The sequence below is a fragment of the Taudactylus pleione genome, unplaced genomic scaffold (genome assembly GCF_031769625.1).
Source record: "Taudactylus pleione unplaced genomic scaffold, aTauple2 ptg000100l, whole genome shotgun sequence".
Taxonomy (NCBI): domain Eukaryota; kingdom Metazoa; phylum Chordata; class Amphibia; order Anura; family Myobatrachidae; genus Taudactylus; species Taudactylus pleione.
Window position 1 is genome coordinate 10,840,643 of NW_028284502.1, and position 15,647 is coordinate 10,856,289.

A 15,647-nucleotide genomic window follows, 5' to 3' on the forward strand; every position below is an offset into this window, starting at 1 on the left:
GAGCCCCAGGTCACTCACATCCGCTGTAAGCATTGGGTACTTGCAGAGGAACTGTAGAGGTGTGAAGTTCCAAAGACGCATTCTTCACATGTGGTAAATGATTTGTGGAACAATTTAGAAAATCTCACTCATCCTGCTGTACCCTGCTGTACCCTGCTGAGAATCAAAGCAGTTCCACTTACTTTAATGTCAATACAGAGTTCTTTGGAAATAACTATGTGCATTTGGTAAAAGTATATATTTGTTTCATGCTATCCAATTGGTTTGCACTGTTCATTAGCCCAATTAACTGGCATTTTTTTCCCCCCTAAAACCGCTCAGAAATGGTCATGTTTTTGTATGAATGAAATCGGTCAGGAATATGTATTTTAAAAATGATCCGACACTATTTTATATAAAAAAAATCTCTAGATGGCGATATCCGATAGCTTATGGGGCTGGGCTACTATTTCGCAGATTTTTCCAGGAGGATCCCTATCCGTCAGCTCTCGGTGACGCATGTGCCAGGGTCCCGTACCAGGAACCATTGTGACAGTGTTACCTTAGCACACTGCTTCCAGCTCTTTGCCAGTATTGGCTCTTATCGGAGCCCATCTCCTGACATTCCTATATATATGCAGGCGGCTATAATGGGAACAATCTTCACATGATACAAAATATATATAATAAGCCAATAAGGAGGGTGTGAAGATTCAGAGGCCCAGATTCATCAACGAGTGATTCTATTTATCATTCCTTAGTGATCTCAGATTGTGCTCCAACCAATCAGCTCCTGTCATTTTTCAAGCACATGACAGTTAGGAGCCGATTGGTTGGAGCACCATTTAAGATTAGTAACGAGTGATAACAAGAATATAACTCATTGATAAATCTAGGCCACAATGACAAAACCGCAGGTAAGATGCTATGATTTCTTAAATACTTTTTATTTTATAGATTGGGAGCATTATTTCTTGACCGGTGATAATAAAGCATAAAATAAAACATGAAATATGACTTGATCCTCATCCAGGCGTGTTCTGCCTTCAGTAACAGTTGTATATTACGTCATAGCATACTTTCTCAATGGGCGCTTTTAAATAGCTTTTGGCACCCTGAAAACATGCTCTTTTGGTGCAGATGGGCAGAATGTAGTGTTAATCTACTGATATAAATTAGCAATTACCTGCAGATGCTAATGGAGGTTGTTTCTTAAAAGTTTTTATATTTCAGGAGTGTGACAAAGGTAGCAGCACTGGTCGGATCACTTTCCATTAACTAAACAATTACCATGTGACCCAAAAGTAAACGTATTCAAATGTATTAATCTACAAAAATACTATCTATAAAGCATACTTGCTGATATCCTGGCTGGCCCTTCCGGGAGGGAGCAGCGAGGTCGGCTTAGCAGGGGAACAGGGCCTGCAAAAGGGCCGGGGGCATTGCACGCAGTGGCGTAACTAGTGTACTTGGAGCCCAGGGCAAATTTGGGCGTGGCCACTGAAAAATGGGGCGTGTCAACATGACACACCCCTTTCTTGTCACTGGGAACATTTATTTCTATTTGCACCTTAATGCAGTGCCCCTTATACAGTCCCCCCCCCTATGCAGTGCCCCTAGTAGTGGTCTCCCTTATGCAGGCCCCGATTAGTTCCCCTTATACAGGCCCCCAGCAGTGGTCCCCCATATGCAGTGCCCCTTACACAATGCCCCCTGTAGTGATCCCTCATATGCAGGCCCCCAGTAATTCCCCTTATACAGTGCCCCCCAGTAGTGATCCCTCATATGCAGGCCCCCAGTAGTGATCCCCCATATACAGTGCCCCTTATACAGTGGCCCCAGTAGTTGTTCCCCTTATGCAGTGCCCCCTGTAGTGGTACTCCCCTGTGCAGTGCCCCCAGTAGTGAGCCCCTTATATAGTGCCCCCAGTAGTAGTCCCTCCTATACAGTGCCCTTTATATAGTTCCCCCAGTAGGAGTTCCCCTTGATACAGTGCCCCCTGTAGTAGTCCCCAATAGTGGTCCCCCACAATGCAGTGCCCACAGTAGTATCCCCCCCCCCCCAGTGGTAGTCCCCAGTAGTGGTCCCCCATGATGCAGTGCCCACAGTAGTATCCCCCCAGTAGTGGTCCCCCCCTGAAGCAGTGCCCTCAGTAGTATCCCCCCCCAGTAGTGGTCCCTCTCCCCCCGAGGCAGTGCCCCAGTAGTATCCCCCCAGTAGTTGTCCCCAGTAGTGGTCCCCCCCGGGAAGCAGTGCCCCCAGTAGTATCCCCCAGTCATGGTCCCCCCCCCACCTGAAGCAGTGCCAACAGTAGTATACCCCCAGTAGTGCCCCCAGTAGTAGTCCCCTTCTTTGTAATAGAGCGCGCGCGCCCCCACCCCCGAAATACACACTAAAATTAAACAAAAGAAAAATACTTACCTGTATCCACGCTCCTGCTCCCGCCGCCGTCCACACGTCCATCCTCCCAGGCCTGGGCCGCTTTGCATTATGGGAGAGACGTCAGGACATCATGACGTTTCTCCCATTACCACTGCAGGAGCCGGACGGAAGCCCGGCTCTTGCAGTAGGCGCGCAGCAGTCAATGAGAGTCTATCTGACTCTCATTGGCTGCTGATTCACACACACATCGCTGCCGCTCAGCAGTGATGTGTGTGCAGCAGCAGCCAATGAGAGTCTGTCTGACTGGCGGTGATGTGTGTGTTATGCAGAGTCTGAGCCCGCCTGCCACCCTCCTCCTGGCGCTATTGGGTAAGCGCTCAGGGGGAGGGAACTGGCTCAGCTGTGCAGCACAGGACCGGCGCTGGAGGCCTAGCGTCTGTCCTGTGTAAATGTGTAGCGCTGACTGCACTCACTGCGGTCGGCGCTACACTGGTTAACGAGGGCGGGCCGGTACCGTGGCCGGCGGCACCCCCCCCGCGCCGCCGGTCCCACGGCACGCACGCCGCTCGCCCTGCCCTAGTTACGCCACTGATTGCACGCCATTTAGAGCTGGGGATAGGGGCAGAGCCACATGCTAGCGGCATTACGACTCCGCCCCGCTACACATCGAGATTTTCAGTATTGTGGAGCAAGGGGCGGGGTCATGATGACGTGATTCAGCGAGAATCGCGTCATCATCCCCCCTGCTGCGCGATGCATTGCGGGGGGACTGGAGGGGCCCGGGAGGCTTGCCTACTTTTCCGGGGGGTCGGGAGCGGGAGAGTAGGCATGCATGCTATAAAGCATATAACCAAGCAAGGTGCATCAGAGTTCAGCTAAGTTCATTAATATAGTTGGTGGTTAATAGGAGAAACTGCCCAAATGTTTCTGAGTGGGAAATAAGAATGTCTCTATTAGTCCAGATCAATGATAGTTACCAATGTGGAGACTGTATAATTACCTCAGATAATTTGTGTATAGTATGAGGAGTCCCCATGACTGCACCTCCTCAGCACCCCCGGTATTTTGTGTCCACTGACTAAACAGTAACCAACCCAAACGGAGGACGATTGCATATAGAAATGTGAAGTATTTATGTACACAGCTTCTCACTCACTGGAGGGTAGGCTCACTTCCTTACACTGACCTATATGGGGGTCCTACCAAACATGACCTGTCCACAGGACATGTTTCAGAGTAAACCTCCCCCCCCACACTCAAAAACCCTCCCCCTGCAGATGCCACTAGTTAGAGACTAGCTTAGCTCAGTCTATGCAGATATAAGAGGTCACTAGTTACATGGTGACCTCTGACCTCCTCCCCTGCCAGTCATCTCTACCTATTGTGATGTAATAAAGCCATTGCTAGCCTCTCCTATTTAAGCTTACCTCCAGCAGCTTACTGTCATATCTTCAGCTATACAGCCAAGATACTGGACATGCGTTCTGGAAAATTCTCTTCAGTTTCTGTACCTCCGCCACATTGGCCTACTTATCGGCCTGTGGCACCCCGACATGAGTCTGTGGGGCCCCAATGTAAATTTGTGTCTCCTTCATCACGACCTGGGCCTCCTTCATCGCGGCCTGTGCAGCTTGCACCGCGGCCTGTGCAGCTTGCACCGCGGCCTGTGCAGCTTGCACCGCGGCCTGTGCAGCTTGTAAATCCGCAGGTGCCACCCCACCATCGGCACGCACCTTGCTCTGAGCTCAAAGGTCGGCCTGTGCAACCTGCAGCTCTGATTGTGCCACCACCATCACGGCCTGTGACGCTTGCAGCTCGACAAGTGACACCCCATCATCGGCAACCCCCTCGGCCTGTGACGCTTGCAGATCGGCCTCTGCCATCACCAATTCAGCCTGTGCCAACTGCAGCTCGGCCTGTGCTGCACCCACCAAAAGCTATGGCACGGCCACCATTGCCATCCCCATATGAGGCGCCACAACAACCTAGGGTGTCCCCATATTTTTCTCGGGTTGTGGTGCCCACTGCTCAACCCGTGCGGCGGCGGCCCGCAGCTCTACCTAGGCCGCCCACAGGTAAGCCTGTACTCTCCCCATATAATCCCCCACGCCGGCCCCCAAACTGGCCGCTGCCTTCCCCATACCGACCTCCAGCTACAGCCAAAATGTAACACCTGCCTGTGGCCTCCCTAACTCCTGCCCATGGCCTCCCTAACATCTGCATGAGGCACTACAACAACAGCAACACGTGACACCCTAACTTCGGCCTGTGGAACCTTAACATTGGACCGCGGCACTAGAACGTTGGCCGTGGCATCTATAATACCCTAAGACATTTATGACAGCAAACTGTCTGGATAGTGAAGAAAAGATGAAAGAACTGGAGGTAAGCACAGGGTGCACTTCACACCAAAGATTAGTTATGATATCAATAGTTTTAACATTGAAAACTAAAAACTTTCTTAATATTATGAATTGTTCTTCCCTTTCTCAAACATTTTAGATGTACGGAGACTGTTCTTACTGGATACACTGAATTACTCAGAGAACCTTCTCAGAGGAAGCCTGATCCTGGAACAAAGATGTGATATGCAGATGTGGGCACAGCAAGGCAACAAATCAGGATTACAGCTGATAAATCAGATACTAAATAAACATTTTCAGCTATTCATTTAAAATACCAATCTATGGAGCATCTTTTGTCTTCACATAGTGTAAAAATCAGAAGGTATTGGCAGGGCCTAAACTAGGATATTTGTCACCCGGGGTAAGGCAGTAATTTTGCTCCACCCCAGTCCCAAAAAAATAAATAAATAGTGTGTTCGTTGGCACACGCACTCCTGAAAAGGGAGTGTGGTTTCGTGACACAGTAATGCCCCTTACACATTATGCCACACAGTATCTTCCCTCACTAGATAAATACCCTACTGACCTAGCAGGTATATAAAAGGGCAAAGATGATTTACATGAAAACACTGTCAGTCTCCAGGAGACTGTGCTATAAGCTCTACCAGCCCCACAGTAAGCCACACCGGCCTGCAACTATTTGGCATTCAGCCTGGTACCCTGTGTGGTTTATTTAGCATTACATGGCAAGGCAACATTAGGTATCAAGTTCAAACCATCTCTGTACTTGTATGCAATAATGCATGACAGTCACAGTCAGTCACAGCACTGAGAGTTGTGACTTGTGTAGTTAGGGCAGAGTCACAGTGAGGGGCTGGCTGTGCTGTTACCTGGCCGTCGTATGACAAGTGCAGCATCTGAGGTGGTGGTGGCTGCGGCTGCATGGACTTTGTGCTACTGCATCCCCAGCAGAAGTGGCAGATGGAAGGCAGCACCCGTGCACACACATACTGTACACACGGCGATCGTAGCTCACTCACCTTCCCTGCAGCAGAGAGGGAAGCTTGAAATGGAAGGCAGCAGGGGCAGATGGAAGGCAGCAGGGGCAGACGGAAGGTAGCAGCCGTGCACACATACACCGTGATCACAGCTCACTCACCTTCCCTGCAGCAGAAATGAAGATTCTTGTCATATGTGCCCCCACACTTAATCTGGCCCTGGAGTCAGCGCGGCGTCCCTCCAGATCTGGCACCTGGGTCACGTGTCCCCCTAGTTGCGGCACTGGTATCGGGAATGTATTTAGGATACGTGGTATTATTTTAATTATAAAGATGCATTTTTTTCATCCGCTTCTGCAGTTTTGATTGGATCCAGCTCTGCTGGACTTTCCTGAGATTGGCTCCTATGTGCAGTGTGGGAATGATGGCAGCCTCTCTGCTATAGGAGGTCAGTGTAGTTGCTGGGTTTTCCTGAGATTGGCTCCTATGTGCAGTGTGGGGATGATGGCAGCCTCTCTGCTATAGGAGGTCAGTGTAGCTGCTGGACTTTCCTGAGATTGGCTCCTATGTGCAGTGTGGGGATGATGGCAGCCTCTCTGCTATAGGATGTCAGTGTAGCTGCTGGGCTTTCCTGAGATTGGCTCCTATGTGCAGTTTGGGGATGATGGCAGCCTCTCTGCTATAAGAGTCAGTGTAGCTGCTGGGCTGTCCTGAGATTGGCTCCTATGTGCAGCGTGGGGATGATGGCAGCCTCTCTGCTATAGGAGGTCAGTGTAGCTGCTGGGCTGTCCTGAGATTGGCTCCTATGTGCAGTGTGGAGATGATGGCAGCCTCTCTGCTATAGGAGGTCAGTGTAGCTGCTGGGCTGTCCTGAGATTGGCTCCTATGTGCAGTGTGGAGATGATGGCAGCCTCTCTGCTATAGGAGGTCAGTGTAGCTGCTGGGCTTTCCTGAGATTGTCTCCTATATGCAGTGTGGGGATGATGGCAGCCTCTCTGCTATAGGAGGTCAGTGTAGCTGCTGGGCTCTCCTGAGATTAGCTCCTATGAGCAGTGTGGGGGGTGATGGCAGCCTCTCTGCTACAGGAGGCATGGGCGTATCTACAATGGGTGCAGGGTACACGGGCTCCTGGGACCTGGGCGGCCCACATTACACACTCTTCAAAATGGGTTGGGCTCGGGATGCCGATGCTCGGTATCCCGGCAGTCAGAATCCCGACAGGGTTAGGATACAGACACCTGTCGATCAGTATCCTGAGCCTCACCCTAACCCACACTTTTGCCTAAACCTAGCCTCCCCCCTTAGTGCCTAACCCTAACTCTCCCCCAAGTGCCTACGCCTAATCCCTAACCTTACCGCCGGGATGCCGGCACCAAGATTCTGGCACCGGCATTCTAAGCGCCGGTATCCTGCACGTCGGGATTCTGACAAGATCCCTTCAAAATAACTCTGTTGGCGCCGCGAGTATCCCTGGAAACATAGTGCAAGCGCCATGTTTCCGGAGATCTGCATGCGAGCTCTACAGGATTCACCAGGAAAACGGAGCTGGAGCCACTTTGCCGGAGATCGGTGCATGTGCAGTAGGATCCTGGCACTTGCACAAGGGGAGCAAAAGTATGTTTCTCAATGCAGGAATATTACTCACTGACATTGCCTGTAGTGAACACATACTGGGCATCTTTGCTTTTATACTGACATTTTCAATTCAGCTAGGACATGATCATTCCACGTCTATCTCTTTCTGCTCCACCTGCAGTGCAATTTGGTTGTGCCAGGGTGCAGGTTGCTCCTTTTCTGCTCCTACTCTATTTTATTAGTTCCTAACGCTACATAAACTCTTTGTATTCAATTCCATTTTGCAGAAATTGCTGTGCTGACTCCCTATATCTGCCACTATATCCAAATCCCCAGGGGCGACTGGGGTTTTTTGTGTGTGTGTGTGTGTGGTGGGGGGGGTGGGTAGCAGGTACTGCTGGCCCAGATTTTATAGAGGGGCCCTGTGGGGGCCCCGGGAAACGGCTAAGGGCTATGTGACACAAGTGACATCACTACTAAACAAATATAAACATGCATTATAGCAGTTTTTAGACATTTATTACACAAGTGACTTGAACAATTTACATCTTCAGGGTTACAATTTTGTGACTATTTCAGTCAAAGGAAACGCTTGTATAAACATCGGTTTATGCAGGAAGTCAGCAGAACGTCGTTCTAATAATATAACCGAGCACACGCACATAAAAAAAAGAAAACAACAGAATATGAAACTGCGGCTCGGGGAGAAGTGAACTGTAAGATGATCCTGACACGGTAAAGACGTGTTCTCTTGCTTTCAGGTCACAACAGATCAAATGAAAACAATTATTTAAACGAACTGTGTTTAAAGCATTTAACAATTGCCAAGGTCAAGTGACTGCGGAGTTACAAGGCCCAAGGGACATGTTCATATGAAAACAATGCAAATAAATTATCTCGCAGACCTTTTCAGTCACTAAGTGACCACAAAGGTCATTCTCTGTGCAGTCTGGAAAGTTTTATGCAAAACCAATATAGATTAGATATATCTGGTCTAGAGAACGTAGTGTAGGATCTAGCCAAACGCCAACAACATAGATTCTGCAGTCTGGCAAGGACGCTACAATGTATACAGTACCTAAGAATGATGTGACTAGGGTAAAGTCAAACACAATCTTCTTAAATGATAAGTAATAGCACAAATACACACTGTGAGAATGGAGTGGTGTGACCCCAGCACCATCAATAACACAAGCATAATAGATAGAAAAACAATACAACATTAATGTAACTGTGCAAACAATGATCAAATGGAAAGTCCACCGGTATAAGCCAAACAATCTGAGGAAGAGACATACTTGATGGCAACCGTCCTATATGCCCCTGACACAATCTTTCCCATCTCAGAGGGGCGCGGGATGCATCACCTGTGGGACCAAGTACTGAAGGTAATCATCCACCAACCGTAGGGACAAAGGACCTCATTCAAAGTCGGTCGTTGCGGCCGCACGGTCGTACGCCACCGATGTTCGCTAAACTGCGCATGCGTAAAATTCGCAATGCGCGTGCGCAAACTACCTATTACGATCAGAAATTGCTCTCTCCTTCAACTTGGCCAGGTCGTTAGTTTGAGTGACAGGATGAGGCGTTTGTGGGGAAGGTGCTTGTGAACGGGGGAGTGGAGATCCGAACGCAGGCGTGCCTGACTATGCAAACGGCGTTTTATGGGAGTGCATAGTTAACTAAGTAGTGTCATGGCACACGTGACATGGGAGGTTTTTACACTGACTTGATCGTAGTGCTTAAGAGAGGGTAAGTTCAATTTCTCCATAATCTAAGATCTCCATTTCTAGTGAACTATTGGATCTTGTTACTTGTTCACAAAATTCTACCAAGGGAATTACAATGTTTCCTTTACCATTGTAAACACACGTGACTTTTCCATGCGATCAGGCTGTCTGCAGCTTCGATCCTTGTTACAGTCTGCCGTCCATCTATGAAGCCATTCCGCATTACAAACATGTGACTGGCCATAGACCGGTGGAAATTTCCCCATATCGCGGAACAGGTGATTTGACTCCGCTCACGTGCCCGCAACGGGGGATGAATGAACACATGTATTTACCTGACTTTTTACGTTTATTATTTTATTACTCGTTTTTATATATTAACAAGATATTACCCTGTATTATGGTTGCCTTCAAACAATATAGGATTTTGGTTACGTTTTATCACATGGCTTGGTTAATCATTTATAATCTCACAAACACCTGCTAATAATTGACTCATTAAAGCAGTATAAATGTCTGGGACTCTCACAGAAATTCATGCATTTGCTCCTGAGGAAGGTGTGGGTTACTTCCACACGTAAATACGTTGAGCCCAGGGTCATTGGTTTCCCTACCCATTGGATTCACTTGCCAAAGGAATATTTGGAATAACACCAAACAGATCCGGACCAGCTGCTCATTTGCCCAGAGATACCACTGGTACCTTCATTGCCTGAGGATACAAACACTGCGAGGGCTCCTTGCTAAAGTAACCAGGATTGGTAATATCTCTATTATTCAATATTGCTGGACATTATAACGGGACGTATATATCCTATATATTCCATACAAAGTGATCCCATCAAAGGGTGGGATATAACAGGTAGCGGAACGCTGATCACCAATAACCTTTTTATATATTCTGTTTTATTTCTGCATCTTATTCCTTCACTCCCTATACAGGAGATGACAGGCTATTAATGTGTCTAATAAATGTTTTATTAACCCAGCCATGTGTTAGTATACATAAAATTCTTTATGGTATAGAGTAATTCTTAAACCTCACTCTAGAGACCATCTATGGCCCGTATTAGCGTGGTTATCTATTTTTATTCCATTTTACTTCATATAAGGAGATTAATATCCTCCTTTTAACAGCTGCTTATTGATTAGCGCCACTCTATTATGTCTATATTCTGTGCGCAACTGCGGCTGTGTCTACATGCGAAAAGCTACGTTACAGAGTCAGCGACTGTGGCATCTGAAGGTAAAAAGTTGCATGAACGACTCTACAGAGTCGTACGGCGCGTACACACTGGCCGACGGGCACCCGATATTTGCCAATCAATTGATCGGCCAATAAATCTGCTAGCGTGTACACAGCATTACAGTACCAACTATTAACAATGTTAAATGGTAAAACAAACATGAAGGGAATAGATGACACAAGAGTATTTTTAAGGTTTTCCTTTAGCATAAACAAAAAGATAAAAAGTACAACCAATGCTCAACTCTCTCACTTCATCTTTAACTGCACATTAATCAGTGCTGGAAGCAGAAGTCAAGTGCTTACATTCAATTAGGAGACAATGAGTGAGATGACCACAAACAGGTTAATTGGGGTCACTGAGCAGCAACAGAGCCTTACCTAACCAGTCATTAAACTTCTTAACCTCAGAAGGCAGGCCCAGCTCGGTGAAGTCACCCGTGTGCAGGAGGATGTCTCCGTATGGCATCTGGATGCCATCTGTCCTGGAGTGTGTGTCAGAGACGCAGACAAAACGCGTGTGGCCGGCTGGTTTTGTAGTGTCATAAGGAATGGGGTCTACCCTGGAGCAGAGAGAATTAAATGAGTGTTAGAACTTGGAAACTCAGAATGGAGCAGGCATAGGGAGCTATGGGATCTATTTACTAAGCAGTGTTAGGAGACAGAGTGAAAAGTGATAAGGTGCCAGCCAATCAGCTCCCAACTGTCATCTCACAGGCTGTGTTCGAAAAATGACAGTTGGGAGCTGATTGGCTGGCACCTTATCACTTTGTCTCCTAACACTGCTTAGTAAATAGACCCCTAACAGATAGCAAAACTACCAAAAATACACTATAAACAGTACGACAGGGTTTTAATTTGTAATGAAATATAACAATACTCTCCCCAACCAACCATATACAATAAGTACATTTAGCAATCCAAATATAAAATAATTAAAAAAAAAAAAAAAAAACACAATCCCCATAAGAACAAGTATTTTATATATTATTTAATAAACAAGGTTTTTCCTCTAAATTGATGTACAGCTGATGTCAGGAAGGTGGATAATTCCTAGATTGGCTCAGATAATGACAAATATATTACATTGCTACAACACTGAAGGCGTTTTTCAAAGTGTAAGCAGTAGGCTGATAATGTGTACAATTACATTATAATGTCTTTCACCTTTGTATGAGTATACATTACAGGTTTGTTAATTACTGAGATGAAATTTTTATTTAGCATTTTGCAATTTATTTCAATATTCTTTCCATGCTTTCTAACCATGCATTTATAGAATCCAGAACAGTTGTTTCATTTCATTGCTCTGGGTTACAACAACGCTACTATGATTTGGAATAAAGGGGGTTCAACAAAATCTTAACAGAAAAAAAAAAAAAGTATAACTTTGATTAAATTGACGTTCACCACCAGAAACGCTTGAGATGTCCAACTGTGCACATGACAGTCTATTACTGTAGTCAAACTTTACTCATTTTTTTGAGCACCTCTATGAGATTTGAGGTTTCCGATCACAAAGTTCCTTCGGCCAGGGCACTTTGAAGCTATCCCCCTATAAGTTCGCATTACCAGTATTCCTAGCTGCAGCAGGTAAAAGGTAAGTGGATCTGTGTATATATAATGTAGGAACGGAAAGGAATATTTATGCCTTGTGTTTACACACTGTTAGTAGAACATAAATTAGACTTTAGTGGCTGCTGTAACACACAGAAACTGCTCTCAGTCCAATACTGAAGGCAAGGGGAGTCCGACATTATAGGACACAGAAGCGAGGATCAAATTTCAATGCAGGAATAAAAAAAAAAAAAAAAAAAAAAGGCTCTGTACATTAAAAACATACAGCAAAAGACATCTGTTATAGCAAAGCAAGCTAGGCAAATGGGTTTGGCACAGACAGTAAACATACTCCTAACCGCCTCACTCAGTATATGTAATTCTACACGCTCATTCCGCCATATACAGTAGAAGCCATTGTATTAAATTCTAAACAAGTAAAAAAAAAAAAGGTGGGGGAGAAGAGAAAAATAAAATAACAGCCAACTGCTTCCCATATAGTTTATTCTGTGGACTGCAGGTGTTAAATACGGGATGTAGTCGGAATCCGCGGTCAGAATCCCGACGTCGGAATCCAGATCACTGACTTCCTGGCAGTAAGTATGAAGGTGCGTACACACTAGACAATTTGCTCCATGAGGGACATCGTCTAGTGTGTCCCCGGCAGGGGTGGGCTCAGTTTTGTTAACGATATCGTTCAGTACCGGGCTCCCTACCTCATTCCCGAACATGCAACAATCTGACAATATCGTCAGGTTGGCCTGCATGTTCAGACGATGAACGTCAAAAAGACCAACAACCAGCAGGAGCGCGCAACGCTGGTCGTTGATCATTTTTGCGCAAAAACTTAATGATATTTTGGACGACTGAACAATATTGTTATCGTTCAGTCATCTAAAATATCGCCCGGTGTGTACGCATCTTTAGAGTTAGGCATTAGAGGGATGGTTAGGCTGCGAGTAAGGAGAGTTAGGTTTAGGGGTAGGGTTAGGGGTTAGTATACTTACCCGTGTCTATCAGGATACCGCTTTCGGTATTCTGACTACAGGCATCCCGAACGTCGGAATCCCGTACACAACCTTTTAATTATTATTATTATTATCATTTATTTATAATACTGCATTGTGATAGCAGGTGCACAGTAGCATGATAGTAAGCCACTGGAAGCAGAATTTACCAACAGTTTACCAGGGCTTGGTTTAGTTTTTCAGAATAAAATAAATATCTTCGTGTTCATTCACTTGCGCTGGGATAATGGGTAAAACAAGGGCATGAAAAATGTACGCGAGCTTCAGTCGTGTTTTATTGAAGCCTTCTTAATGCATTTTCCATGCACTTTTAACTCCACGCTCACGCCATTAGGCCCCACCCTCACCACGTGAAAATACAGCGGATCGCGGATCAGTGAGGAAAGGGCGGGGCCCAAATTATGCGATTCACATCATTTTAGTCACACACCACCCATAAGGACCCACGATTCCTGGTATTATCTGCCCATCCGGCCTACTTCACTGGGAAGTGGGCAGGATGCAGGAGATCCACCAACTCTTCCAGGAGTGCTGGGGACCGCACTAAAAATCATGAGTATCCTGCACCTTCCGGGAGAGTAGATATGTATAAATGAAGGACGAAAAAGCACATAAGGTAGAAAGGCCACGCGGGTGAGAGTTTATAATCTAAAGGGGATGGGCACACGGACAGGGTGACACAGAAGGGACAGACATCGAGCGAGGAGCATAGAACAATGGATTAGGGCGAGTCTCTCACATCCTTTGCAGTTATCTGAGCATTAGTAGTCAGAAATACGGATATAGAGGCCTTATTACAATTTATCAAAACAGAAGATCGTAAATTAATCGAGAAGCCATAAAATCAGACTTGCCAACTCTCCCAGATCGTTTGGGTGGATCACAAAATTAGGATGGTGCTCCCGGACACCCAGAATAGTGGGCAAGTCTTACAGAGCCTGGCGTTAGTCAGCAGCCACCCACTTCCTGAGTGAAGTGGGCAGTCAGCAAGGCTGATGATGCAATTTGCGCTGAATCATGTCATCGTGGTCCAACCCCCGCTTGTCAATGCCGGCAATTGCAGTCTTGTATGGCAGGGAGTGGAGCCGTGACGACACAATCACGTCCCTGTGCCGCCTACTTGCCTGAGACACGCCCCCCTGCAGTGTCGACCTGCAATTAATCATAAAATATACATTTCCTATGCATTATAAAATCAGCTATAAAACAACACTAAAACTAACTGCCTTTTATTGTGTAAGTCCCCTTCATGGGGGTCAGCACGGGCACTCACCGGTCTGCGGTTAAATAGCAAGCTGTGATGCACCGTGTGTTCTGACATCTTTCCATCATATGCAGCATTAACTTTTTCAGCAATTTGTGCTACAGTAGCTCTTCTGTGGGATAGGACCAAATGGGCTAACCTACGCTCCCCACTCGCATCAATGAGCCTTGCTCACTCATGACCCTATCGCTGGTTCCCTAGTTCTCCTTTCTTGGACTACTTTGGAAGGCACTAACCACTGCTTACCGAGAACATCCTACAAGGCTTGATGTTTTCGAGATACTCTGATCCAGTCGCCTAGCCATCACAATTTGGCCCTAAGTCGCTCAGATCCTTATGCTTGCCCATTTTTCCTGCTTCCAACACAAAAACTTCAAGAACTGACTGTTCACTTGCTGCCTAAGATATCCAGTGATCTCCCCAGGCTGTTTTCTGTGGGCGCATCGCCCAGCAGAAACAGCCTGCCGCCCGGCATTTTTCCCCGCTGTGGAATGCTGGCCTCTTAAGTGGCTGGAGGCTAAAGAAGCCTCCGATCGCTTCAAAGGCCAGCGTTCCTAGTGATGCACTGCGCGGGTGACGTCATGACGTCACCCGCGACGTGAGGAGCCTGCCTCGCGTGCCTGCTGGATCTAGTTAGATCCAGTCAGCATGAGGCAGCGGGAGTGGCGAGCGGCCAGCAAGTAAAAGGTAAGTGCTGGGCTGGGGCCAGTACCAGTCTGGGGGCACTATTTAAGTCTGGGGTCACTGCATAAGGGACACTATTAAACCTGGGGGCACTGCATAAGGGACACTATTAAACCTGGGGGCACTGCATAAGGGGCCAGTCTGGGGGCACTATTTAAGCCTGGGGGCACTACATAAGGGACCAGTTTGGGGGCACTACATAGGGGCACTACTTCAGCCAGGGGCAATGCATAAGGGCAAAGTTAAACTACAGGGGGCAATGCATAAAGGGGAAAACTACAGGGGGCACTGTATAATGGACACTTTTGACTGACAGCCAGTGGGGAAGCAGCCAGAGACCTGTCGAGCTGGATTGGTAAGGGAGATACCCCTTTTCCCGGTGCGCGCATAATTGCAAAGGCCCCCACCTGGCTACTTTTGGATGCCACCCGGCTGGAAAAAATTTCTGGGGAGAACACGGATATCCCACCCCTTGACAGGTGCCATTGTAACAAGATAATCAATATTATTCACTTCGCCTGTCAGTGCTTTTAATGTTATGGCAGATCGGTGTATGCCTAAAGGCCCCCATACATCAGCAATTGATTGTGTATAAAAATCTTTCCCTTTTTCAAATCGATTGCAGAATTGCCACAATCGATTGAAATAGGGAAAGATTTTTATACACAAACAATTGCAAATTGCACGATTGCTGCAATCAATTGCTGATGTATGGGGGCCTTTACTTCATAGACAAAGACCACCAGCAAAGATCACATAAAGAGATGAGAGGAAATGGTATGAATCCATCACCCATTACAGATTACTTCTTAAAATGTCCAACTTGTGATAATTAAGGAGAAGACCTCCGTGAATGTGC

The 15,647-nt window shown here is 46.8% G+C and overlaps 1 protein-coding gene across 3 annotated transcripts in view; it reads right to left on the bottom strand.

Annotated features, from left to right (window-relative positions):
* MPPED2 (metallophosphoesterase domain containing 2) overlaps positions 1 to 15,647 on the bottom strand; it is a 170,636-nt gene that overhangs the window by 109,326 nt on the left and 45,663 nt on the right. For all 3 annotated transcript variants that reach the window (XM_088470481.1, XM_088470483.1, XM_088470482.1), the window contains exon 3: positions 10,637 to 10,818. In XM_088470481.1, the coding sequence (XP_088326607.1) occupies positions 10,637 to 10,818 (182 nt within the window). The remainder of the gene's footprint in view (positions 1 to 10,636; positions 10,819 to 15,647) is intronic.